This window comes from Acomys minous, assembly GCF_964271855.1.
Source record: "Acomys minous genome assembly, chromosome: 17".
Classification (NCBI taxonomy): Eukaryota; Metazoa; Chordata; class Mammalia; order Rodentia; family Muridae; genus Acomys; species Acomys minous.
Window position 1 is genome coordinate 49,402,771 of NC_140500.1, and position 26,729 is coordinate 49,429,499.

At 48.9% G+C, this 26,729-nt stretch overlaps 2 protein-coding genes across 7 annotated transcripts in view; one reads left to right on the plus strand and one right to left on the minus strand.

The window, feature by feature from the left end:
- Positions 1 to 14,408, plus strand: part of LRIG1 (leucine rich repeats and immunoglobulin like domains 1) — a 103,324-nt gene extending 88,916 nt beyond the window's left edge. For 2 of the 3 annotated variants that reach the window (XM_084765491.1, XM_084765493.1), the window contains 8 exons: positions 2,049 to 2,212; positions 7,354 to 7,674; positions 9,039 to 9,320; positions 9,819 to 10,238; positions 10,725 to 10,850; positions 11,440 to 11,586; positions 12,500 to 12,781; positions 12,874 to 14,408. In XM_084765491.1, coding sequence (XP_084621617.1) covers positions 2,049 to 2,212; positions 7,354 to 7,674; positions 9,039 to 9,320; positions 9,819 to 10,238; positions 10,725 to 10,850; positions 11,440 to 11,586; positions 12,500 to 12,781; positions 12,874 to 13,118 — 1,987 coding nt within the window. In that variant the 3' untranslated portion in view covers positions 13,119 to 14,408. The remainder of the gene's footprint in view (positions 1 to 2,048; positions 2,213 to 7,353; positions 7,675 to 9,038; positions 9,321 to 9,818; positions 10,239 to 10,724; positions 10,851 to 11,439; positions 11,587 to 12,499; positions 12,782 to 12,873) is intronic. The other variant, XM_084765492.1, reaches the window with a different exon arrangement.
- Positions 14,409 to 15,119: 711 nt separating this feature from the next.
- SLC25A26 (solute carrier family 25 member 26) overlaps positions 15,120 to 26,729 on the minus strand; it is a 137,609-nt gene continuing 125,999 nt past the window's right edge. For all 4 annotated transcript variants that reach the window (XM_084765496.1, XM_084765495.1, XM_084765494.1 and 1 more), the window contains 3 exons: positions 21,148 to 21,212; positions 20,272 to 20,345; positions 15,120 to 15,454 (listed from right to left, as the gene is read on the minus strand). In XM_084765496.1, the coding sequence (XP_084621622.1) occupies positions 15,337 to 15,454; positions 20,272 to 20,345; positions 21,148 to 21,212 (257 nt within the window). In that variant the 3' untranslated portion in view covers positions 15,120 to 15,336. The remainder of the gene's footprint in view (positions 15,455 to 20,271; positions 20,346 to 21,147; positions 21,213 to 26,729) is intronic.

The following is a 26,729-nucleotide window of genomic DNA, read 5'->3' on the forward strand; positions in this document are numbered from 1 at the left end:
CTGATGAGAGAGAGGTTCACTTCACTTTGTTTTCTTCTCCATCAGATCACAGCAGGTTATTCTGTGCCCATAGCCAGTCTCTGAGTAAATTTCCACAAGCACTGATTAAAAACACACTTTGAGTTATTGAATCATGGAAATGCACGATGTCAGCCAGTTAAGAACGGGGCTGGTTGGGGGCATGAACCATGGGAAACACTGCCTGTTAGTGGTGATAGAGGAGTCTTGCCTGAGTGAAAAGACTGGATCTATCTATAGGCCCGAGGCAGCTCGCTGTCCCGCCTCAGTCCCTCCTGGCCTTGCCTCTAACTCTGGGCTGCCATAGTTGGCCAGGAGCGAGCGTTCTCACTGGGGTCAGGCTCCAGTCCTTCCCTGTGTCCCTCACCTCATACCCGTCACTCAGGAGAGCCTTCCCATTCCTGGTGCCCACAGTTTTGCTGTGTCTAGCCTGGCCTCTTCCCCAAGAGAGCTTCACTAAAGACCGTAGTGCCAAACCCAGGGGCTAACACTGGATGTGGTACAAAGCCTGATTCTTTCCACATTCATCTGATCGAAGGTTGAGGTGAGATTATCTTCCCTAACCTGGTCCTATGGCTCAACTTTAAATATATCCCTGTCCCGTCTCCCCCAGCAGAGCCTCGGCCTTGTTCTCTTGGCCTTTTCCTGTCTCTACCACATACGTGTCCTTTTGATGAGGAGGTGGGAGAGTGGTTCTAGCCCTCTACCTGGCCTGACACAGATAGACAGACCCCACACAGACTTCCCTTGCCTCCCTGTGCGGTGTATGAATGGGTCACTTTCTCATGGGTAGTGTTGATGGCCATCTGCCACCACAGTAGCTTCTCAGTGGGACAGCAGAAGAGACCTGCCTGTCAAATGAAAATGTAAAACCTCACACTAGTACTGCTGTCTAAGAGGGACCAGCATCCCTACTTTAATGCTTTGAGGTAAATTAGTTGAGGCTTTGGAAAAGTATTTCAAACTGATTTGAAGAGGCTGAAGGTAAGGTGATGAGGAGGGAGGAGGAAGCTTTACTGTGTGTTGTCATCGTGGGTTAGTGTTTGTCCCTCCTTGCTGTTCACTAGTTCATTTGTTGGTGTGGGAGCAGGACATACCTAGAATTTCTAAACACACATGTGCCCGTTTGTCACCACATACCACAGGAAGCTCACGACGGGAAGCCCACACATTTGCTTTCTTGTTCTCATCCTTTGCTGGGCGAGTTTCATTCTTTAACTGAACACTCCAGGTCTTTCAAGATGAGGGCAGCTAGAGTCTGGGTGACTTACCTGAGTGAGTCTTGGAGAAGGAATGTCCGTTCAGATGGTCATTCTGAGTTCTGCTTGGAGGCATAACCTCAGGTGCTGAGAAACGGAAAAGAAAATGTACTCTTGAGTGTTCTCGTGCCTGCTGGGCTGCAGCAGGTAACGCGCAAGCGCTATGTTGGAGGTGGAGCCCAGTTCTGCTACCCTCCTCAGTAATGCTGGTGTGAAGGTAAACACAGACAAGAGGAAGGCTTGCTGGTGAGGCTTGAGTTTGGCAGTTACAACATTTACAGTTTGGCCAAGTAAAAAGGTAACAGCCATGTAGGAGAAGAACCCTTGGGATTTGTTGCAGAATTTAGATAAAGTCCGCTTCACTTTGGATGTTCCACATAACCTATCAGAATGTGGAGAGCCAGTGGTGAGTCGAGCCCTTCACAACACGGGCTATATCTGAGGTCACAACAGAAGGCATCCCCAGGGCAACAGGAGCTTTGCCCCCCTGAGAATATGGGTGAACCCACAAGGTGCTGCTGCTCCAAGTGTGGTCTTTGGACCAGCTTCTCAGGATTTTCAGCACTTGGGTTCTTCATGGGAAGCTGTACTCCATTCAGATCTGCAGGGAGGTTGCAGAAGCTGTTCCTGGTCACCTGAGGAAACCCTGAGGAGAAGCAATTCCTGTTGGAGCTTCGTGTCCTGGCCACTAAGCTGACTGGCAGGGATGACTTGTGAAGAACCCTCCCTTATGGGCACGTGTTAAGTGTCTCTCTCTTGTTTTTCTTTCAGCTACATCAGCAGTGAGAGCTTCCTGTGTGACTGCCAGCTCAAGTGGCTGCCCCCATGGCTGGTGGGCAGGATGCTACAGGCCTTTGTGACAGCCACCTGTGCCCATCCAGAGTCACTGAAGGGCCAGAGCATTTTCTCAGTGCTGCCGGACAGTTTTGTGTGTGGTAAGATTGCCTTTGGTGTTGTTCTTTTGCTGTTTTGTTGTTTCGATGAAGGGCAGAGAGGCCAGAAGGAACTTCTCGTTATGAGACTCATGCGTGTGACCCTAGTTAATGCAGTCCATGATTACAGATCAGCTGCTGGGTGCAATTTATTTCCCACGGAAACCACATGTATTTACTGTACGGTGCCTCATTCTGTGGTTCCTGGAGTACATGTATTCAATTAGAAGGGAGTAGGTTCAGCTACAAATCTAAATAATTGGTTACAGTGAGATAGTTAGGGTCTTTTCAGAAGGGTACTGGTGTCTGGGTTTGGCTCTGGATGTACACGGTGCATGACGGTGGAGTTTCAATGTGCAGTTCTCCTCAACTCTAAGAATGAGAGGTTAAAGACCGGAAGAATGGGTCTCATGAGAACAGCCACTGTAGTAAAAATAATTCCTCGATGTTGACTTGCACTCTTTGCTATTTGTCCAAACCACTGAAATGTGCGCTGGTGAGGGCCTTTCTTCCTTCAGATTATTGGACCATGGCTCTTACCCCCTCTTTGACCAGGGGTGGTCAGGACCCAAGTTCAGTTACAAAGAACACAGAAAATTCTGAACAGCTGAAACAAACATACTAGCTCCGGGAGGACTAAAAGCCAAGAGGGAACCCAAGAATGAGAAGACTGCTGAGGTCCGGGGCTCGGAGCAGGACTGGGGATGTTCGCCCCCCGCGTCAGTGGCTCGCTCTGGCCTCCTCACCGAGCTTCAGGGTCTCTTCCTGGACAGTGCTAGTTATGACCCCATCGGGCAGCGTGGGTCCCGGGGCTACTTGTCCAACCTGTTTTCTTTTTATTTATGCCTGCTGGAGGTGAGACAAGCACCCCCTTATCTACCGTCCTCTGCCTCCCGCTGCATTAGCTCCCACCGCAGGCTTGCTGACCCTCGGGCTTTGCCTCTCGGGCTTGTGCAGAGAGTGCCCCAGGCACAGAAAAGCAGGGCACATTTAGGAGGCCAGTGCTCACGGACTCCATGGCCATTAGCTTGTCTGAACTTTGTGAAGTAAATGGTCTGTGGCTTCCTCCCTTTGTCCTGCTGGAGGGCACTCTTCCGCTTGCATGAACCCTGACCCCTACCTGGTAGCCTGGACACACTTGGCACTGCAGCGGTCCCCTCACAGTCACCCGCTGTTCATGAGAACGCTTGGTAGGAAATCAGAGGTTCAAATTCTTCTCCGTGTCTCCCACTTGTTTAGTAGAAACAGCCACCTTCACCTTCTAGGAAGTTAGGTGAGGACAGGTACAGATGAGGACGGAGAGGCCCAGGCCTTTTGTGTGCCGCACGGGGAGCGTTACTGTGTAAACAGTACGGTGTTAGCTACTGGGCCCTCCCTGTGACACAGCCGAGGGGACGGGAGCAGCTCCAACCAAGTGCTTGCACAGTGTTTCTCACAACAGTCCAAGCTGGAATGACCCAGACACTCATGCATAGACAATAGGCAGTGGGTAGCTGTGCCATGAGACATTAGGTCAGTCAGTCTGTCTCCCAGCTTGGAGATGGCCAGCCAAGTAAGCGGAGTCACATGAAATGCCTAGAGTAAGGGAAACCACGGAGGTAGGAAAAGTATGTTTCCAGTTCCTTTGGACTGGTAAGTAACGGAGACAGTGAGAGGTAAACAGGACAGAGGCGTCTCTGTGTGAGATGATAAACATGCTAGTAATTACAACTATTTGTGAATAGACTGTATACTTTCCATGGGTGGACTCTAGCTGAATAAAGCTGTCCTAAAGAAGAAATGTAATTTATATAATATAAAAATTTACCTTCTTGAACTGCCTCTGCCCCAAATCCCACTCCTTATCCCTAGATCCTTTGAAGGCCCCAGCCTAGTTGTATTTTGGATAGATCTGTTTGAGACAGTTGATGTACAGTGGACTATACAGAAGTAAAGCTTGCTCCTCCTGTTGTTGATGGTGCTGGGGTTGGGATTCAGGCATGTGAGGCGATCGTTCTAGCTCTGACACATGCCCCAGTGCACAGCTCCTTAGCTTGAGTCACTTAGTGGCAGGGTGGCCTCCTGTTGTATGGATGTACATTTCATTTACTCATGCATTAGGCTGTGAGTTCTCTTTGAATGTTCTGAGTGATGTGCTGCTCTTAGCCATACAGAGAGCTTGGTGTATGTTTTTTGAATCTGTTAACTGTTTATGGAATTGTTCCCCCTCACCCCCAGAGTGTTTCATGACTCCACACCCACTGGCAATGTATAAGAATTGTGATTTCCATAGTGACATTTGTTTTCACTGCACTGTAGGTGCAGCAGAAGTGACTGCCACGTGCTTACTGAATGAGCGCATCTCTGGAAAGTTAGCCATTCACGGAACTGGTCCATGTCTTGTCTTTCTGCTCTTTAGCTGTAACCGCCTTTTCACATATTCCAGATAATAGCTCTAACTGTGTATATGTTTTGCCAATGTGGTCTATGTTGTGAGCCTCATACAAGCTCCTGACGCTTTGCTTCTGTGCTTCTTCCTGAGAAGTTTACAACTTTACAGACTCTGTACTTGTTCTTGTCGAGATTCTTTTGACTATTATATTTGGTGTCCTTGGGTCTTTGACATTTTTATAGTAAGATACAAAAGGTTGAGGATCTAGGATTCGTCAGTTTCTACTGACTGCCGTTTTCTTATCTGTGCATTTCCTACTTTTGTTGTTGAAAAGTGGGCAACAAAAATCAAACATTACTATTATAGATCCCTTGCCATTTCTCTCTAGGATGCTAGGTAGCCTGTCCGCTCCTGTAATAGAGGACACTAGCGTCTTGACATCCTGCGGACTCTGCGTTAACCTGGGCTGTACTGCCCTCCTAACTGTTCCATCTTCCTGATCCGTAACCATGGAAATAGAGATGGAGTTGAATAATGCTACAAACTAGAACCCATATATGGAAACGCTACCAAGGTTGGCCGCGTGGTTTTGTATTCAACAACTGTAGTGATAAGATATATCCTGGCTTTTTGTGGTGGTTGGTTTTGGGTTTTGTTTTATTTTGGTTGGTTGGTTGGTTGGTTGGTTACTGTAGAATTTTCTTTTGTATGCATGTGTGGAGGCCCAAGGTCAGCCTCGGATGTCATTCTCAGGACCTCAATGCCTTGTGTTTTGAGACAGTCTCTCATTGTGACCTGCGGCTTACTAGTTGTGCTAGGCTGACTGGCCTGTGTTGATTTCTTATACTTTTACCTGTATAATTTCCTTTACGATGTATGGATTTAGTGTGAAAGGCTCTCCTTGAACACAAGCAGTGTAGGTCTGAAAGCTAGAACTTCTCTACTTTTTTAGAAATCTGGGAATGTGTAAATTACTCCCTTGGCTTTGAAAGGTATTTTTTGTTGGATCTGGGGATTTTAGTTGATAATTTCTGTGTAAGGACTGTGGATATGTATTTCTACCTTCTTGGTTTCTGATGAGGAGTCAGCTGCGTGTTTTGGGGGAATCTAATATAATGTGTGACCCTGGGCTGTTTGGGCATTAACAGGTTGATCATGGTGCATCTGAATGTAGCTCTCCAATTTACTTCACTGAACTTGGGATGCCTCTTTTTCATTAGGTTTAGTATGTTTGGGCCCATTTCTCTGAAAACTTTTTTTTGTCATGGCAGTCGCTAGTTATTTAAATGTTGCTCTGCCTCTTGATGCTGTGGCACAGGCCTCTGCCATCTAGTCACTTTTCTTCCCCCCCCCCCCCCCCCCCCCCCCCGCCAACTTTGTTTTTTTCCTTGGAGTAGATCATCTCCATTGACCTGTTTCAAGTTCAGACTCTGCTACCAGCCCAGTTCTGCTATCAGGCCTCTCTAAGTGACTTAAAATTTTGTTTTCACTTATTCTACTTTAAAACTATATTTGGTTCCTTTTATAATTTGTCTCTTTGTTAAAGTATTCATGTTTTTTAATTATTACATACGGTTCGCTTAATTCTTTAACTATTTTTTATAGTAAGATACAAAACCACCATTTTTCTTATCTGTGTATTTCCTCCTTTTGTTGTTTAAAAGTAGGAGACAAAAATCAAGCAGTATGACCAGTGTTGACCTCAGATTCATTGCATGCTGTCCTTCTAGACTGTTTGCTGTCATTTGTTACCTGTTTGTTCGGGGCTTTCTCCTCCTGGGCATGTGCTGTAAAGCCTGCTCTGCACAGCCCAATGGGCTTCTGCTTGTTATTTTAGGGATTAGGTAACAACTGGATACAAATGTCCTTGCTGAGTGTCCCACCCTTTACCCAGGATTCTTGTAGGTGTTGGGTTTTGCCATCATTTTCTGTTTTTGCAGGTCACAAAGCCCAGTCACAGGAAAGAAATTAGAAACCCTTCAAGCCTTCCCTGGGTGTTTGCACAGCTTTGTGCACCTACGTAGTCTTCTGAGTTCTCAGGCCTCTACTGGAGGTTTTGAGTCTCATTACTGGCGTCTTCTTCACATGATTGTCTTTGAGAGCTGCCTCGCCAGCTAGCTGCCTGGGTGCCAGGGCAGGGTTGCTCACCTGAACAGCTGTGGGGTTAAACAGTGGCACTTGACCATCAGTGTCCCAGCAATGGGGATTCCTCTGCCTGCACCCACCTGCAAGCCCCTGACATTGCCAGGCTGCTGGCCCTTCCTGGTTGTCAGCTGCTGGGTTTCAAGCTTGTTACAGACCTGAGGAGAGTGAATAGGACTCCGCAGTGTGAAGCACTGTGCTGCTCATTTTCCTTACTGAGTCGTGGCCTGTTTCTTGGGTCAAATCTAGGATTGTTAACATGGTTTGCCATACATCTGAAAGTTTTTGTATTTGCCATTTTGTGGTATTTTACCTGTGTGGACAGTAGTGTGGGCTTGAGTCCTGACAGTCGAAGTACATCAAATCCCAGTCCTTCTGGAGTTAGGTCTGAAAGTATGGCTGGTGGTCCCTGTGGATTCTGCTTAAAGAGGGCTAAGTTGGCATCGTGATCTGAAGGAAAAAACACTAGGCCGGTTTGATGAGTTGAGAAGTCATGGAGGCAGTGGGGCCCGAGGGCCATGGCACAGCTCTCACCGTGGCACTGTGGCTAGAAGTGACCCAGTTCCTTGTTAGCTTGAGCAGGAGCCGGCGTTCACAGGCTGGCGTGTCTCACAATTGGTTCTCTCCCCAGATGACTTTCCGAAGCCACAGATCATCACCCAGCCCAAGACGACCATGGCTGTGGTGGGTAAGGACATCCGTTTCACATGCTCAGCGGCCAGCAGCAGCAGCTCCCCGATGACCTTCGCCTGGAAGAAGGACAATGAGGTCCTGGCCAATGCAGACATGGAGAACTTTGCCCACGTCCGCGCGCAGGACGGCGAAGTGATGGAGTACACCACTATCTTGCACCTCCGTCACGTCACATTTGGGCACGAGGGCCGCTACCAGTGTGTCATCACAAACCACTTCGGCTCCACGTACTCACACAAGGCCAGGCTCACTGTGAATGGTAAGGAAAGGGCGTCTCGTGCTCCGCAAGCACAGGGTCCCCCAGACTACACTCCTGCTTGTTCTGTTGTTGTCATAAAGAGACATGAGCCGCTGTGGGGTGCATCTCTTTGTACCATTCCTTGGGTTTGTCCCAGACCAAGTTTACAATTTAATCTTTCTTTTTGGTCTTGGGTGGGTGAATTTAAATGTCCAGTTGGGCATTGTAGAGTTAAGCCTTGTTTTTTTGTTTGTTTGTTTGTTTGTTTTTTAATCTGTCATTGTGTTCCATAAACCAAGAGATGTGGTTCCCAGATCTTGAGGAAGCTTCTGACCTTAGAGTGGATGGTGTGACTGGGAGCAAGGCAGCTCGGGCCAAGTGCAGGCCCCATCCTTCTAGAGCGCTTCTCAGCCTTCCTAGTGCTGTGACCCTTTAATACAGTTCCTCATGTTGTGGTGACACCAACCATAAGATTATTTTTGTTGCTACTTCACAACTATAATTTTGCTACTGTTATGAGTCATGATGTAAATATTTTTGGAGATGCGAGTTGGCCCAAGCACTCCTGACCCACAGGTTGAGAACCGCTGCTCCTAGAGGATATGGAGAGCAGGTGTGGGTTGAGGCCCTGCTTGGCCGTCCAGTCTGCAGGGAGGTTGTGACAAGGCAAGGTCCTCTTACTCAGAAGCCAGCCTCGCTGCTGGCTGTGGACTACTTTTTGGGTGTGCGTGCGTGCATGCGTGCAGGCACCAGGCTGATGAACTGGCTTGTATCCCCATACTCCATGCACTCTCAGCTATGTACAGCACAAAGCACACTCCGTACCACAGCAGGGCCGGTTGTCAGGGCTGGCCTGAAAGAAGCCAGAGTGATTCTTGAAGACTGAAGTAGCTGTTAGACTCTCCACCTCCGTAGCTTGGGCATCAGGGCTGGACACTGGCCACGATGTCCGCATTGATATTAAAGTTACAGAAGCTAGTGGGCTGTGTATTTTTGCCTAGGTGTGGCTGTAATGTGGCCCCATAGGCCCCACCCTTCTTTGAGAGGCGAGGTAGCCCATTGGTGGAGGCATGCAGCTTTCCCCTGACAGATGTTTCGTTGCCCAGCTCTCCCCAGCTAGCTACTTAAAGCTACTTTTGGAGGATCCCTACAGAGTAACTACTGTGGAGGTTCGGGAGGCAGGATGCTCCTTCGAAGCCTTACCCCTGAGCAGTTAGCCCTAGCTGGCAGCACAGGAATGCGTTCAGGGTAATGGGTGCAATATTGTGCCTGTGACCGGAGAAGCTGGGTGGAGAGGGTGGAATAGCAAGGAGCTGACGCCTGGCCATACAGTCTCCTCTGTATGCAGCCATCCCATACAGCTTTACCTGCATTTTCCTCCCCAGTGTTGCCCACATTCACCAAAATACCCTATGACATTGCCATCCGGACTGGCACCACAGCCCGCCTCGAGTGTGCTGCCACTGGCCACCCTAACCCCGAGATTGCCTGGCAAAAGGATGGAGGCACCGATTTCCCTGCGGCTCGTGAGCGACGTATGCATGTCATGCCAGATGATGATGTGTTCTTCATCACCGACGTGAAGATAGACGACATGGGGGTCTACAGCTGTACTGCCCAGAACTCGGCTGGCTCTATTTCCGCCAACGCTACCCTGACTGTCCTAGGTTAGCTATTGATAGTGTGGCGGGGGGTGGGGGGTGGGGGAGTAAACTCAGGTATCACAGGTACCTGCTTTCTGGAGTAAGTGTGGTAGACTCTACTTCGTTTGAATTTTGGGCTGCTTTGAAGCAAGTGGTTCTGGCTCATAAAGCAATGAATTCAGTCTTGACAGGCCTCAGCTGTATGTTAGTCTGAGTGAGACTTCCCTGTGTGTGGGAGGGGGGCAGAGGGTTGGGTGTGGTCTTGCTCAGGAATAGTGTCACAGGTCGGTAACAGGACAGTCTTGGATAAGGTAGAGCTTTAGTTCTTTGCTCTGTTGAGGCTGTTCCTAGAAGGACAATGATTTAGTCACATTAGACTTTCTGAAAAGTTTGAAGCTGCAATAACAGGTCTCAGACAGCAGTTCACTACTGCATGGGATTGTGTCCTGTCTAGAAAACAAGTAGACCCCTAGCAAGCAATACCCATGGAATAAAGGTGCAATTCCCACTGCCTTCCTGCAGAAACTCCATCCTTGGCAGTGCCATTGGAAGACCGTGTGGTAACTGTAGGAGAAACAGTGGCCCTGCAGTGCAAAGCAACTGGCAGCCCCACACCGCGCATCACCTGGCTTAAGGGGGGTCGCCCTCTGAGCCTCACTGAGCGGCACCATTTCACCCCGGGCAACCAACTGCTGGTTGTTCAGAATGTGGTGCCAGAGGATGCAGGCCGGTACACTTGTGAGATGTCTAATCCCCTGGGCACCGAGCGGGCACATAGCCAGCTGAGTATTTTGCCCACCCCTGGCTGCCGGAAGGATGGGACGACCGTAGGCATCTTCACCATTGCTGTGGTGTGCAGCATTGTCCTGACCTCGCTGGTGTGGGTGTGCATCATCTACCAGACCAGGAAGAAGAGCGAGGAGTACAGCGTGACTAACACAGGTGAGCAGGGTAGCAGACCTGGTGCCGGGTGGACCACACCAGGCCTGGGTTTTGCCTGGAATCGAAAAGGTCTCTAGAACTTTTAGGAATATGGGCTCTGTCTGTAGAGTTGAGGCTTTGTCCCCTGACAGCATGGTAATTCTGAAGGACAAAACAGGAAACCAGAACGCTCTCTAATACAAGCACCTGCTTGCCTCTGCGGTTTCTACTCTCCATGGCAAGTCAGGGACACCGGGGCCTCCCCTGTTTCTTGTCACGAACTGGATGGTTCCCAAGCTCTCACCGGTCTTGTTGGGCCTATCTTTCCTTCCGTTTTCCTTTGGAGTCAGGCCTGCCATGACTTTACATGAGGGTGTCAAGGAGGTCAGTCAGCTGCTGTCCCCGCACAGCTTCCGGACCACTGTGGAGCGGCCTTATCCTGGTGGATAATAGCTGCACGTATTAATGCAGCAGCCCTGCTAACTGCGTTGTCTCGTCTCCTTGCAGATGAAACCATCGTGCCTCCAGATGTCCCAAGCTACCTCTCCTCTCAGGGAACCCTCTCGGACCGGCAGGAAACTGTGGTCAGGACTGAAGGTGGTCACCAGGCCAATGGGCACGCTGAAAGCAATGGTAAGTTAGAGAACGGCGAAGCAGTCTACCCCAGCTTTCCCTCCTCCCGGGACAGGCTGGGCACCTGTGTCACGTTTGGTGAACCAGGTCTTTGCTCTGGATCTGGTGTGTGCAAGTTCTATGTTTTAAACACCTGGTCCTCCAGAGAGTCCCTGCCTTGGGCTTAGCACTGTTTGTACTGATCAGGGCAGGACTGCCAGGAAGATGCTGAGGACATCCCAGGTTCCCAGAACAGCCCATTGCTTTCCTTGCTGTTGGCGCTGTACAGGTGGTGGGTTGATGAGCCACAAACTGAAACTATTCAGGGAAGAAAAACTGTGTGTATACTGAGTATGCATGGAGATTTTACGTTGTTGCTGGGCATTATGCATAGCGATGACTTAAGGCCTAGCAGAGGTGTGCAGTTGATGGGCAAACGCGGCATTTCACAGAAAGGACTTGACCATCCTGGGACCATCCTTGGGCGTCTGTGAGGAGCATAGGAACCAATCCCGGTGGATGCCGAGGGATGGGTGCTGGGAAAGGGCTGTGGTCTGGCTGTTAGGCTGAGGGTCTGAGCAGCTTCTAAACTGTATGGACACCATTTCAGGTGTGTGTCTGAGAGACTCGAGCCTCTTCCCAGAGGTTGATGTTGATAGCATCACATGCAGGCAGCCCAGGCTGTGTGTTGGATATACTCGAGAGCCATGGAAGGTGACAGAGAAAGCCGGCAGGACAGCTGCTCCACATACAGCAGGTAGGAGACGCTTGATCAGGAAAAGCAATTGCTTTTCACACTGAAATCGGGTTGGTTGCCTTAGTAAATTAGAGGAACAGCATCTCACTAGCCACACAGTGTCTCTGAACTGTATTCACAATTCAAACAGGGAGCTTTGGCTTCCTTTGATTTCAGAGTCCGTGTCTCTTAGGTAAGCCTATGATGTGGTAAGCCACAGTCTGAGTTTTCTTTAAAAAATTATAAGGAACTTACAGGCCAGGCCCACCCTTGCACTTGGACTATTTTGTCCAGACAAGGTTTTACTTAGAAGGCTGGGGACAGCATGGGATATAGAGATGCTAGGATTATAGGCATGGGCTATCACGCCCAGCTATTAAGGCGCTGTTTGGAGGCCAGAGTTGATGGTGTCGTCCTCAGTCACGCTCTGCCTTATGTAGTGAACAGGGTCTCTCACTTAAACCCAGAGCTCACTGGTCAGTTTTGCTAGCTAGTCCCAGGATTTCCTGCATTTCCGAGAGCACTGGGGACCTGAACTCTGATCCTTAAGCTCAGCATGCACTTTACCTACTGAGCCATCTCCCCAGCCCTGCTGCCAGGGTTCCTTAAGGCTTAATGTCAGTGTGTTGAGCAGACTGATTTTCTGTGATGCCTAATGCAGCCCTTCCCCCTTCCTTTCTCTTGCCTTCATTTCTCCTGTAAGCAAAGTGTGCTTTCTAAATAAACTTCATGTGGACACTTAGGCACGCAGAAGCCAGGACATAGTGTGGCCTAGCTCCTCTCCATGGACACATTTCAGGGAGGGTCAGGGTGGTTGGTTACAAAGGCAGTTGTAAAGGCAGTCATAAATAGGACCTTGCAGCCAGGCCTCTGAGAGGGAATGGAGACTTCGGGGGCTGGAACTCCAGCTGACCTCTGGCTCTTCTTTATTCAGCACACAGTGGCTCTGCTGTATGCAGCGACTACAACACTGACCCAGCCAGCCAGCCCAAGGAACAAGCCTTCCATCCCCAGCCTGGGTCCAGAGACAGTGGGCAGCCAGGTGCAGCAAGCAGCCAGGAGCTCAGGCTGCGCGACCGAGAATATTCTCCACACCATCCTTGCAGTGGGACTGCTGATGGGTCTCACCCGAGTTCCGGGGGGTCCCTGTATCCGAGTAACCATGACAGAATACTGCCGTCCTTGAAGAGCAAGGCTCCGGGTGCAGATGGGAAAGGTGAGTGTTGTGTTAGAGGCGTCGGTGGTGGATCTGGGAGCCCTAATGGGGTTAGGGTGTGCAGGCTGACATGCCTCCTTTTTCTTTAACAGGAGATTCCTCTTGGACTTTAGCAAAGTTACATGAACAAGACTCCATAGACCTAAAGCCTTCTCCTACGTTAACGTCAGGCAGCCCAGAGCTCACGGACGACGCCTTATCTACTGAAGCCCAGCACTTGCTTGTTTCCAACGGCCACCTCCCCAAGGCCTGTGATGCTAGCCCTGAAGCTTTGCCACTGAGAGGACAGATCACTGGGAAGTGGAGGGGACCGTTGCTACTGGCGCCGAAAAGCTAGACTTCATCTACCTCAGCTCTGTCAAAGCAGTCACTACAGGAAAGAGGTAGGAGAGGCCGTGGGAAGTTCGTGTCCGAACATCACCTGGACATAGTTTTTAACTTCCTTGTGGAGTACCAGTCGGCTAAAAGGACTTGGCATCTGGAGCACAGCGACTATTTGTGTACAAAAGGCAGAAAAAGTATTTGATACCATTGTACATAAGAGTTTTCAGAGATTTCATATATATTATATATCTTTTACAGAGACTATTTTAATCCTTAGCGCATGGGTCCCGCTTTCGGTGATATTTTCACATTAGGTTGCTGTCTAATTTCAGAAGGGTCAGGAATAGTTCTGGTGCCTTAATGCACAGCTGGAATTCAGGTACAACCACAGGAGCTGTTGCTGGTGGTTGGAAAGGAAGGCATTTTGGCTCTGTGCTTACCTAGTAGTCTGATTCAAGTGCACTGGCCAGACCTATGCATCTTGGTGCTGGCAGCCTCATGGTAGAGCAGGGTGCACGTGTCACTTGCCTTTCTTCTAGGTTCAGGGTCTGCCTCTGAGGAAGATTGAGGGCTATTAATCCACCAAAAGCAATGGCTCAGAGCAATTACGCACCACCTTTCATCTTTCTTTGTAACTCACTTGGTAAAAGTAAATGTCTTGTTGCCTTCGATGGCTGACGCTTTTGAGGCAGAGGCTGCCAGTGTTGGTACCTGTGGATTTTCCAATAGTGAGGCTTAGTTCTGCCAACACAGCATGGCAGTGGGGGAGAAAAGGAGGAAGTGGGCTTCCAGAGCCAGCTGGTTTCTGCTGAGCAGGCCTGTCCACACCGTTCTCTCACACAGTGAAACTGGGCTTGGACTGCACAAGACTGGAGTCCTAGACCTGGGTGTATTTGCACTTTGGGGCCCTGTGGCTAACCATCTTGTGAGTGCCAATGTGTAATTTAGTAAAAACTACATGGAAACAAACTTGGTCCTTAAAATCCCAGAAAGCTGAAGGGAGTGTTGACACTGTGGTGATGGCCTGTGTCACAGTGTACTGTCACAGGTTGCCACTGTGGCCCAGGGCAAGCACATTGAGAAGTTTATTCTCCACAGTTGGCTAGTTAATGTTACTTCCACAAAATATGTGAATTTGCTGCTTCTGAGAGGCAATGTGAAAGAGGAAGTATTACTTTTTATGTACAGAGTTATTTATTTATAGAAATTTTGGTACAGTGTACATTGAAAACATGTAAGATATTGAAGTGTCTAACAAATGGCATTAAAGTGTCTTTAATAAAGGTTCATTTATAAATACTAAGTGTATGCTGTGGTCATTGTTCTCTTATAAATGCAGATATTATGCTTTTAATAATGTTTTTCCCCAAAAGGAGAAGTCTTAGGCAGAGTATACACTATACACTGTTACCTCAGGAAGACACAGTGGTATTACATTTGCCAGATAGCTCACTAATTTTTTCTCCCCACCTGGAGCTGGTTAGTCAAGCCTTATGCACCCCAAATATGCTGACCCTCCCACCTCCTCCAGCCAGTGTTGTTGGCATACAGCATGAGGACAAAAGACCAGCTCCTGCTGGCCTGCAGGGAGGACGGTGGTGGTCATGAGGCTTTGCTTCCCCGAGCCAGGCTCCTGACTACAGTCATTTGGGCCCACCCACTCACTGGCACTGCAGCTGTGTGCTGTCTGTCACATGCTACAGGGACTTCGGGGGAACATTGCTGTAAAACAATATAATCATGTGTTTTTATAGGAGAAATACGAGGGGTAATTAAAAACAGCAGCCTCCTTTCCAGAAAGAATGCATGCTATGCACCTGCAGACCAAGCTTTTTAAACAAAGCTGTAATCTTACACAACAGGAATTAGCCCAGGGGAGAAACGCCCACCAGCACAGTTCTTGCCCCAGCCTCCTTCCTTTTCCTGGTCTGGTCATTCGTTTCCAACTGTAGCAGCTTGCTTTTTGTGACTCCAATAGATAGCAGAAAGTAAAAAGTACTGATCAAACAAAAACTCCCAGGGCCTGGCCTCAGCCTTACCAGGAGTATTTATTGAGAGGGTCGAGATGCTGGGCTAGAATTCCACCAAGGACTGTCTCCCAGGTGCAGTCTGTTAGCGCTGCCCTCTGTAGCCCTCCTCAAGGCACCGTACTGCAGCATTGGCTTTGCTACTTGGCTGGCTGAACCAGTTGCAGGAAGGGCAGGGACTGCACGGCAGTCCTCTTTAAGGCTTCACGGGCTCTTGCTGCCCACCTCTGACAGCAAGCTTCGGGTCTTGTCGTAGGCACCCAGAAAGATAAAGCCTCCCATACTGATTGATGCCATTCTTGGGAAGACACCTGCAAATAACCTAGGGACAGGAAAGACTTAAGAAAATGGCCATGTCTGGAACGTGCAGTTTGCTCACTGCATGCACCCACTTGTCAAACCACACAGAAACTTAGAATGTGTTTCCTTCCTTTTCGAAGGCCTGTGAGTAACATTCTGTGAGTATGCGTAAGAACCTGGAGGCCAGCCCAGCTGGCTAAGGGCTTGCTGCACACAGTAACCACTGTCCCAACAGCTGTGCACTAAAGGAGGAGTCAAAGGGATGAATCTGAGGGGAGGCTGGTAAGGCTGTATGGCCTTAGGGGCCTCTGGGCTTCAGTTCAGGGAGACAAAGCAAGTCCTTAAATAGTTCTTGCTTGTCCTGTGACTCGGTTGTATTTTGTTGCTGGACTTCCACAGATATGATTCTACAATGAATCTTTGTGGATTCATTCTTGTGCTGTCTCCATAAGGACACCAGAGGCACATGACTGTGATGGAGGGGGAGCGCCTCACACATGGCAGTCCTGGACATTCAGCTGTCTCATCCCAGGCCAGTGAGCACCAAGGCGGTGTCAGGGAGTCACTCTCCAGCTGCGTCAGGAATCCACTGAAGGCCGCAATCTACTAATGACTCTCACCTGGCGAGACCCGCCAGCGCTGTAAAAAGAGTAGACTAGCTCGCAGCTGGAGAGGACAAGACAGAAGCAGGCTCAACCATAAAAGGTTACAAGCCCACATAATGGCCGGGCTGATGAATGCAGGACATGTCCTAGGCTCTAAGTAACTGCTTTCTGCAAAGGGGGTGGGGTTGGGAGGGTGACAGAAAGCCTGATCTCATTTCTGATGAAACCTTGCTACCCAGAAAAGTGCTTTCATATGCAGAAAGACAGACTTAGGGAATCAGAACTTGGCACCTGCCATCAAGACTGATGATCCAAGTCTGATCCCTGGAGCAGGAGAGAACCAGTTGTCGCCGGTTGTCTGATGTCCATGTGTGTGGAGAGACTTTGGCGGTAGGGCACGTGTTTTATTTTGCCAACACTCATGTCTTCTAAAGATTTGGGGAAACCTTTGTGCTAAGCTTGCCAAATGGAGGCTAATGAAGAAAGCTGACAGGAAGTCCCTGCTGGATACACAGCTCCCACATCCTGTATAACCATTGGAAGTGATCAGTTGCCGCCCCCACGTCTATCTGACAGCACAGGAGAAAGCAAGAACTTTATGTCATAGGCCCCTTTTAATAAGCTCTTTAGGCAGCTGAAGAGATGGCTCAGGGGGTAAAGTCCTTGCCATGCAAGCTTGAAGATCTAGTTTAAATCCCAAGAACCTATGCGAAGCCAGGCATGGTAGAGATGTACCCTACAAAAGGTGCTAGGAGGGAGGCCCGAAGACACTGAGCTGCAGAAGACCACTGGCAGTGAACGCCCATCCACTGGCTTCTCACAGCCAGTCTCACTCAGCTTTGCCGCTAACAAGCTCAGCAGAGGCAAGGGATGAAAGGGAGGTAGTTACAGCATCAGTAGGTGACAAGTAAGCCACAGCCTTGAAGTGCAGCTTTGGAGGGGGAGAGGCCCCACCTATGCTTGCAGGCAGACATGTGAGGAAGGCAGGGTATGTTCCAGGAAGAACAGGTGACAGGCAGGCAGGAGTATAGAGCAGGAGCTCCCAGCAGCAGCAGCAGCGACTGCATAAAGCGCATGTTCAAGAAAAACTTCAGGTGATCAGCAAGGAAAGGGGGCAATCGGGGACAAGTGTACCCCTACCCTGTTCTGCAGTTTCTGGGCTAAAGGTGCATGGGGAAAGTCTGCTGTGCAGTGTGGCTTCTGCCTATGGGAACCATCAGCGCCCCCATCTACTCAGGATACCAGGTTCCTTGGTTGTGTTGGGGCTGATGGGAGGTGTGCAGTCTTGGTAGGCTTAGTATGTGTGCAGGGCAGGGGACACAGACACTGGTGGCTCTATCTGGCACTGCCCCCCACCGAGGAAGTAGGCTGAACCCCCTGCTCAGAAAGGGGCCAGTTGCTTTCATTTGTTTCTTGGTCCAATTACTTGTCTTCCGTCATTCCAGGGGGTGGAGTTCTGTTCTCACTCGCAGCCACTGCTGCCTGGAACATGGTGTTCAGTGCTGCTCTGTGCAAGGTGCTCAGAGTCCAGGACTGAAGGCTCAGAAGAAGGGCCAAAAATCCAATTACCTTTCAGCACTAGGGTTGGGTCAGAACAAACACACACCCTCGGCCTGTTCTGCGTTCTGCTTTCTCTCCTCTGCTCTTGTTTACTTTTAGTCAAGTGTGTGCCGTGCCCTGGACGGGGAAGGCTGGTTGTTCTTGCGTCACCTACAGCAGCGTCCCGCGGCCATGGGGGGCACTGCCCCAGTCCACTGTGCCGTATCCTGGCACCACTCTCTCAACACCAGCAAATGGTCTGCAGCTGCACAGCACCAAAGTCAGAGGCCCAGCGAAGTCAGCACAGAATCTAAAACAAGACTGAAACCTGGCAGCTGGCCCTTCCGATGTCAAAGCCCACTGCCAGCAGCTGCCACCTCTGCTTACCTAATAGGCTTCCCAAATCATGCAAATGAGGCTCACAGCCCATTCCTCCTCCTCACTCCATTTCTTTGCTCAGTGTCAAATTAGTACCCAAATTGATGACTAATGTGTTCTGATTTTCTCACAAGGTGTCAGTCACGAGCAACTCACTGCAAATGCTAGACCATACCTTTCCTGTGCTCGGAGACGTAAGGAGCCAGTACTGGCTCCTGTCCACTAGATCCAGTCTGTAACTCAGATCATCAGAGCTGCTGTTCAATGAGGCCACCCAGCCACCACTTTCAAACGTCCAGCTGGATAACCTCAGCTGGGGGGTGGGGGTGGGGGCAGGGTGCTCTCTGGCAAAAGCCTGACCATGTTCTCCAGATCATCAGAGAGCTGAGGTTTAAAATACTGAAGTCACACCAAAATGGCAATCAGTGGTGCACTCTGGCATGGGGACGAGGTGGTCAGAAGCATCAGGTGAAGAGGCTGAGACCAGGCAGGGCTGTTCTGTCTGTACACAGTGGTGCTGCTCCTGCACCTGCCATCCCAGCAGCAGGCTCACCCTCCTGTGCACAGCATGTCAAGAAGGGTCCGTATGGAAAAGCCTTTCACTTGTCTAGTATCTCAACACTGACACAGCTCCAGTACAGCCGCGTGGTAAATCAGTGTGGAATAACAGCTATTGAAGGACATAAGGCATTTTGAGCCCCATGGGGTTGGGGAGACGGTTCACTAAAGTGCTTGTTATGCAAGCCTGATGCAAGCTCAGCTCCTCCACACCTGCATAAAAGACAGGCGCAGTGCTACACATCCATGACCCAGCACACAGGGAAGGAACAGGTAAATACTGGGGGGCTAACTGGACAGCTACTGTCGCCAAAATGATGCGCTCTGGGTTCAGGAAGAGACTGTTTCAAAAGCCTAAGATGGAGCGTGACTGAGGAGGACACCCAACGGCAACCTCTGGCCTCTCCGGGCACACTCATGGGCAAGCACATGTGTGTGCACACCAAATGAGAAAAACTGTGAGGTGCTTAGCTAGTACCAAACAATAATGCCTGCTGGAGCATGGTGTAGTGCTCCGTATATTAACTGCTTGCCTCCCCCAGTATTGCTTTCATATACCCCAAGTATTGCTATTAACCTTGCCTCCCTGTTTGACTAATCAAAAAGGCCTATACCTGGGTGGGGCAGAAATGAGGTAGCGAAGGTTTGTAGGCTTTGGAGGAGAAGGATCTTGGAAAGGAGGAGACAGGTGCGGGAGAGGAAGGAAGCAGGGAGCCAGGATGGGTTTGCGTGGAGAGGGGCACACATGGCCGCATCAGCGTGGATGGAGGAAAGTGGCCCAGATGACAAATTAGCAAGTGTTTATGGAATTGTGGACAGAAGGTAGACAGAAATTATTAGATGGGATGGCATGGGATGGAGGCAGGGAAGTAATGGACGGTAGGTTAGGGGGTTCATATCTCCCCAGGCCCAGGCAAAATGAGGCTTGTTCTAAAATACAACAAGTATCTGTGTCTTTTTTTATTATGATAGCGGGTTAGATATTACCACCGTAATAATTATAAGTTAACCTTATAATAAACATTAGATATTGCTTATAGTTACTACAACAATGCTCAACTGTGCCAGCCACTGTGCAACGACAGCACAGTGATGAGCTGAGTAACGCTTTAGAGAAAAACGCTATGCAGATACCATGCTGGCACCGTGAGAAGCTGGAGCAGATAAAAGCTTCTCACCCCCAATATCTCTTTCTGTTTCTGTCCTCAAGATATACAAATATTTACTACTGTTCAACTGCCCATAACCTTCAGGGTAGTCACACACTGTACTCGCAGCGAGGGGCCATATTCCCCAGGTGTGTAGATGAACACCATCTACATTCGTGTGAGCACATGATGTATGCACAGTGACAAATTCCCCACCAACAAAACAAATAACACTTATAGATGCAGAGCACATGGCCATCACAAGGCATGGCTGCCAATGGCTCTAAGAATGCTCACAAGTGCCCAAGGCCCAAGCACTTTCTTCTAACCTACTTGCATTCTATGCTGTGTAACTGGGAGGCTTATTTGTATCAATGCTGCAGCCCAAATGCTGCTGAAGGCCACAACTTTGCATTTCATGCAGTGTCAAGAGGGAGCCGATAAGAACCATGTGGGGAGGATGCTTTGTCACGCTGACTGCGCTATCTTATATCTGCAACGTGAGGACATAAGAAAAATAAAAGGCAAAGTGTTCATCCGTGGCAGCACAAAGACTGGAGGAGGAGCCCGTAGGGAGGGGGCGGGGCAGGGAGGGCTGCCTTTGTCCTTACCCTGACAGTCCCTGTGAGCGCCACACCCCGCACATGGCAGAGAGCACGTTCCCATCAGCAGTGCTGGAACCCGCCTGCAGAAGAGAAGGAAGGGACAGGGCTGTTACCTCCTGGTGTTGGGAGCAGGCTCCCTTACCCTCCTTCAAGGCACACTCTGGGGCTGGCTTGGAAATTCCTACACTCAGATGTGCAGACAGATACCTTGGGGGTAGGGGGCAGGCAGGGGAGGGAGGGAGCTGCTTCTCACAGCTCACCTAGAAACTGATGACAGCTGTTCAACAGAAGCATCCGGAAGCAGTAGGCCTGGCCTGGGGGTGGGGGTGGGGGGCCTCTACGTATGAATATGCCTGCCAGTAAATGAAGAGTGCCACTTTCAGTTTTAAAATGACCCCGTTCCCGGGCTTGGTCTTGATTCCTACCGCACTGCCCTTTGAGAGAATGCTTGGTCTAGGTATGCTATTGGAATTCGTTAAGGCTCAGCCCGGAATTTGTTTTGTCGTTTGGCTTTCCTTTTAACAATTCTGACAACTGTCTTAACTGGTCACAGCTAACCATGACCTGAGTTCCAAGTCTGCAGATTAGCTTCCGCAGAACATGAAGCTTGTCAATGTCTCTTGAGTCTTAGATCTGAAAATAGCAGTACACAATGCAGAGGCCCTCAGATCTGCCGCTTAGACAGCGCAGCCATGAGAATGCCTGTGAAATGCACGTGCCACGCACAGAACCACCGCAGGGCCAGCTGCAGATCTGCTGCGGTGATGACAACACTGTTCTCCCAATGTCAGCCTAATTAACGGAATGGTCCAACCGCTTTGTATCTCTGCAATTCTTGCTGTTAACAGAGACAGCGTCGAGTCTGCTTTATTTGACACTCACCTTTGCCAGCATGATCCTTGTCTTGGCCACATCCAGAGGTGTAGTAACTGCAGCTGCAAAACCACCTGTGTGTAAGACCCAACAGCCAATGAGACAGCTAGACTAGACAGTAACCCCATGTCTCAGCTGGATTCATGCAACAGTCAAAACCGTTTCTTTGTCATTGTGTCTATGTGCCTGTGTTGGGAACATGACGGTTTTTGATCCGTCTAGCTTTTGCAGTATTAGAGCAAGGAGATAAAGCATACTCGCTCAGGTTAAGGAGCGAGGCCCTACAACCCACCATGATCTCTCACAGCCTGGTACACCAACCCAACTGTGCATATGAGGCATGTGAAAGGCACTGCCAAACTTCAGTGTAAGAAGCACATGGCTCCCAGTAGCTTTGGGGATCACACCTTTCTGCAGCTGCCTGCCTGTCTTACAGTCTCCAGAAGGCTTTGGTGGCTTCTGTTCTGCATGAGGCAGATGGGCAGGTTCATGTGTGTCACAGGAAGACTTCCATATAAACAAGGGGACTCTTTTTGCTTTCTCTATTTCCCAGGCTGGGTAACAGTCCAGGAAAGAGCTACACTTCTACCCTCTCTGCATGACTCTTGCTTTGGCATGCATTCTGCCTCAAGGCTTCCTTTCCACATTTTCCCTGGGTTTTCTTCATCTAGTCACTATGAGGGCCAAAGTGTCCATAGACACTTTTTAACTTTTATTGCTAATATAAACTACAGTTATGGTGTTAAAAGGCTTTGTTTGCTTGCTTAAGACAAGGTCTCAGCCGGGCATGGTGGCGCATGCCTTTAATCCTAGCTCTAGGGAGGCAGAGAAAGGTGGATCACTCTAAGTTTGAGGCCAGGCTGGTCTACAGAGTAAGTACAGGACAGCCAAGGCTACACAGAGAAACCCTGTCTCAAAAAACAAAAAACAAAACAAAACAAAACAGAAGAAAAAAGACAAGGTCTCACTATGCAGCTGGAGCTAACCTGGAAATTGATATGTAGATCAGGCTGGTCTTGAACTCACTGAACTAGCTCCCACCTCCCTGTTCTGGGAGTAAAGTCATGTGACACCACCACACCAGGTCTGATGTCAGTATTTTATTCACTTGGTACAAAGATGCATTTGAAAGGCCAGAAGGATAGAGAAATAACAACCCCTAAGAGGGTTTCAGGGGGCTTAGCTCTTCGGAGTTGGAGATGAGCAGCAGTTTATGGGGGGTTTGCAAAGGAAGCTCCAGAAATAGCTTCAGGCTCTCCCTGCTGTGCTGTGTGGACAGAAAGGGAGTTTGACCTCTGACAAATATCTTTCTAAATACGGGGCTGAAATAAAGTCGTTACAGTGACCCTGGTTGCAGTGGCATCTGTTCTGACACTTGTGGGATGGCACACCCACTCCCTGTTTATGTTCTATGTTTAGTCACCCATGATTGCCACACACCTTAGGCCTGTCAGCACCCCCTCTGTTCAGAACCCCTTGTTTTCATCCCTTTAGATTATGAGTTTGTGTGCCAACAAAATGGCTCACAAATCAAGAGCGTTGGCCGCAAGCCTGATGCCCTGACTACAACCCCCAGAAGCCCCATGAAGGAAGGAGAGACCTAACCCCCACAATTGTCCCATTCCCCATGCTTCTGTGGCACACACATGCCTTCACCCCCACCCACCATACACTAGAGTAAAACAAACCTTAAAGCTTTCAAAAGGCTCTGCTCAGTGCGGAGCTGAGACCTGCTCTTAAGCTTGGCCAGCTCCAGCACTTCCGGTCCCGGATCCCTGGCGCCTCGTAGCTCACCTCTAAAGAGTGCAAGCAGCCTGTGGCAGGCTCTCTTTATTAAAGAATCCATGCAGTGTCCAGAAGAGGAGCAGCCCACAGTAGTGCTAGGTGCTCGTTAGGCCTTTCTTGGACTGCTCTGTGCTAACCTGACACACTGAGAGTCATCTGGCACACTCACTGAGGAGTTACCTCTACACTACTGGCCTGTAAGCAAGTCTGATTTTCTTGATTAAAGATTGCTGTGGTAGGGCCCCGCCCACTGTGGACAGTGTCACTGCTGATCCTGGGTTGTATGAAAAAGGCAGGCTGAGCAAGTCATGCTGAGCAAGCCTATAAGGAGCATCCCTCTGTGGCCTCTGCTTCAGTTCCTGCCTTGAGTTCCTGTCCTGACTTCCTGATAAGCTAAACACTAAATTGACCCTTTCTGCTCACATTGCTGTTTAGCGTTTATCACAGCAATTGGAAGCAAACCAAGTCATGGGGAGAGAGAATGGGTGATTTTTCTTTCTATCTCTAATCTAGTATCCACCGTAAGCACTCAGGGTACTTAGTGGGTGCCCCAGACAAATCTATGGTTTTTTACAAACATGTACGTTCATCCTGTAAAAGGCAGGAAAAGGTTGATGTGAATGCTACCTCCTGCTTACTTGCCAGGCTCTCCAGATCTATGCCAGTACCATCACTAGCATCTACCCACGGCCACACAGCAGCCAGCATGAAGCTGGGAATGAGATCACATGTACCCTGGCCTCTAAAATGATCTTCTTGCCACACCTAAGCTCTCTGGTACAATATGTTAAAATAAGCCTAAGCATTAAACTTTATTCTCCTATGTAAAAATATTCACAAGCTGCCCTAAATCAATTTATAAGGCTGACAAATAACATTTAATAAATTTTTGTTAGCTCAAGTCAAAGGTACCCTGACCACTGGCAGAAGCTAACCATCCTTTCCTGTGGACACCTGCATACTCTCCAGAGATCTGTGCTCCATGAAAGTTATATGAAGGAGAGAGGAACTCCTAACACACGTGCTGTGATAAGCCCTAACTTTCCTACCATGCTGGGATCTGTATTTTATGTAAGGCATTAATAAATCAATTTGAAAGCCCTTAGATACTGGGCTACTTTAACTCACACAGCTCTCAGCTCTGTATTGCTAATGTTTAGATTAAACTTAGCATTTTGTATATTCAACTTATAGGATAAATGCAAGGAACACAGTAATACAGCAGACTAGGAAACAATATCAAATACAGGCTGCTCTCATATGAACCAGTCTCCTGGGGTGTTTTCCTGACACTTCAGCTCCAGCATTCAGGGCCACATTCATGGAACTGATTTTCACAGGAAAACTACTTGCTGCCTCGGGGCAGGGGGTGGGGGGGCCACAAATGCAAAGGAAGCCCTTTCTCTCTGACAGCCTGAAGCTGTCACCTCACAGCAGAAGCAAGGAAGGTTGACAAGGGCAGTGGGGAGGAGGGCCTAAGCCCACCCCAGCAACCTGGCTACTCTCTGCTCCTGGCGCCTCCATAACTGATGCATTCAGGACATACGCCTCCCACTCAGTCTCCAAGCAAGGCTTCCGCCCCGTGGTTCTGTGTGTCTGAGACTGTGCCAGGCTCTTACCACCTTTGCCACACATATACTTTTGCGCTCTATTCTATAACCCCAGGATGAGAGAGCCTCGTCTCTCCCCCACCTTCTCTCTTAAGAGAATATAAGGAAGTTTTTACTATAAGAAATTGACCAAAAGATACCAGAATACCAAAATGGTAGTAAACGTATCAATACTCAACATCACTAGGTTTTATTTAAGAGTCAAGCCCTGGAGTGAGAAAGCTCCTTACTTTACCCCTGACCAGAAGCCAGGGGAATTTCTGAGCATGACAAGCCATCAACACCTCCATCTCAAGAGACATTTTTGGGTATTTGTGCCAAGTAGTTTATGAAGCAAGCATGGGCACAGAACAGTGCGCCAAGGATGGCACAGAGCATGGTCCTTGGCAATGTCCAGGCCAATTTAAATTTGGAAAAGCACACACCAGTAAGAAATCTGATCTCTGACTTGAGGGCACGTCTGATCATGAAGAGAAGGGAGTCGGTAAGGCAGTGTGTGGGTGTCTGCACAGGGCTGCGGGTTGAAGGGCCACGCTTCATCTCCCCTGCGGTGCAAGACAGGGCTGCAATCTGCTCTTGCAGAACACCAATTTACTCAACTTGGACAGTTTTCAAATTGTGTTTATCCTGCAGCAATGTTTTCAAAATACTCATCCTGTTTCTCTGGACTAACATTTGTTCCAAAAAATTTCCAAAGAAAAAAGCATATAAACAAACAAACAAAATGTCTTTTTTGCTAACGTATGCAGATCTGTTAATAATGTATTTTTCCCATAGGCCTTAAACTCCTTCATTAGCAGACTCATCTGAAAACAATGAGATGGCTGGATGGAAGATTTACATGAACAAATAAGAGACTACATTGCTCAGTGGCTTTGGATCATGACATCTTCCAGCCCTGACCAAGAGAGGGGGCCGGGTTTCCATTTCAGGGGCATTGCTTTTTCTTGCTGGCAGAGTGACAACTCCTTACAGCTGTTCAGTTTTACAGATCACTGAGGGCCAACACACACTCTAACACTGGATCCCTTGAGGGCAGAGTGATTATTTCTTGTTACAGGTCAGGGAACTGGTGCTCAGAAAGCCCAAGTCCCCCTCCAGGAACTGGGGTCAGACCAGAAACTCAGCCACGTGTTGGAGAGAAAGCCCGGCCTCGGCTCTGGCTACTATCTTCCTGCCCAGCATCTCACAGCATCCTTGGTGACCCACCACCTTCCTGAAAGGCACGGATGAGGGGTTCCTTCCACATAGCACATGTGTGACAGACACTGTCCTCCTTTGACAAATGTGCCACGCTGAGCAGTCCTCGGCACAGAGGACTGTGTTGGAAGCCAATTCCCAAATTGACAGTATCAGGTCAGCAGCACGTGAATCTCTGAATTCACATCATGACTAGAGGGACGTACTAGCGCATGCTCATTTCTCACTTTAAGACAGGTTAAGTTTTAGAGCAGTGGTTCTCAACCTGTGGGTCATGACCCCTTTAGGAGTCAAGCAACCTTCTCACAGGAGTCACCTAAGACCATCAGAAAACACAAATGTTTACATTATGATTCATAACAGTAGCAAAATTAGAGTTATGAAGGAGCAGCAAAAATAATGCTATGGTTGGGGATCACCACAACATGAGGAGCTGTTTTAAAGGGTCCCAACATTAGAAAGGTTGAGAACCACAAATATGCAAACTACAAGAAGTGGCTTTTCTTGTTCTGGGTGAGTAAATTTCCTTAACATTTACTAGGTCTCCTGCCCCCAACACCCCCTTCCCCCACTCCAACCCCTGCCCGGGCCAAGAGAGAGTCAACAAAAATACACACTTCTCTAAAGGGCCAGGCAGCAGCAAAGCATCCTGACCTCTGGAAAATGGGCCAAGATCATCCACTCCTTTAAGTCTGCCACAGACAATGCAGATGTGGAAGCCATGGCCCTCCCTAATCCACATGTGCTGATGCCTTGTCTACAAGGAGCTCTTATTTTTAATAATTATTTCCACACCTTAAATGGGTTTAAATTACTAGAAAATATATTATTTACATTTTCCTAATCACTGCATGAAAACAAAATCCAACAACTGCTACTGATATCTGGAAAGAGTAATTTTCCTCTAACCCTGCTGACCTCTAAGCTACCTGCCCATGCATTCACCAGCGCTGGTTCTAAGTGTCACTACTCCTCTGCAAATGTCGCTTTGCTTAA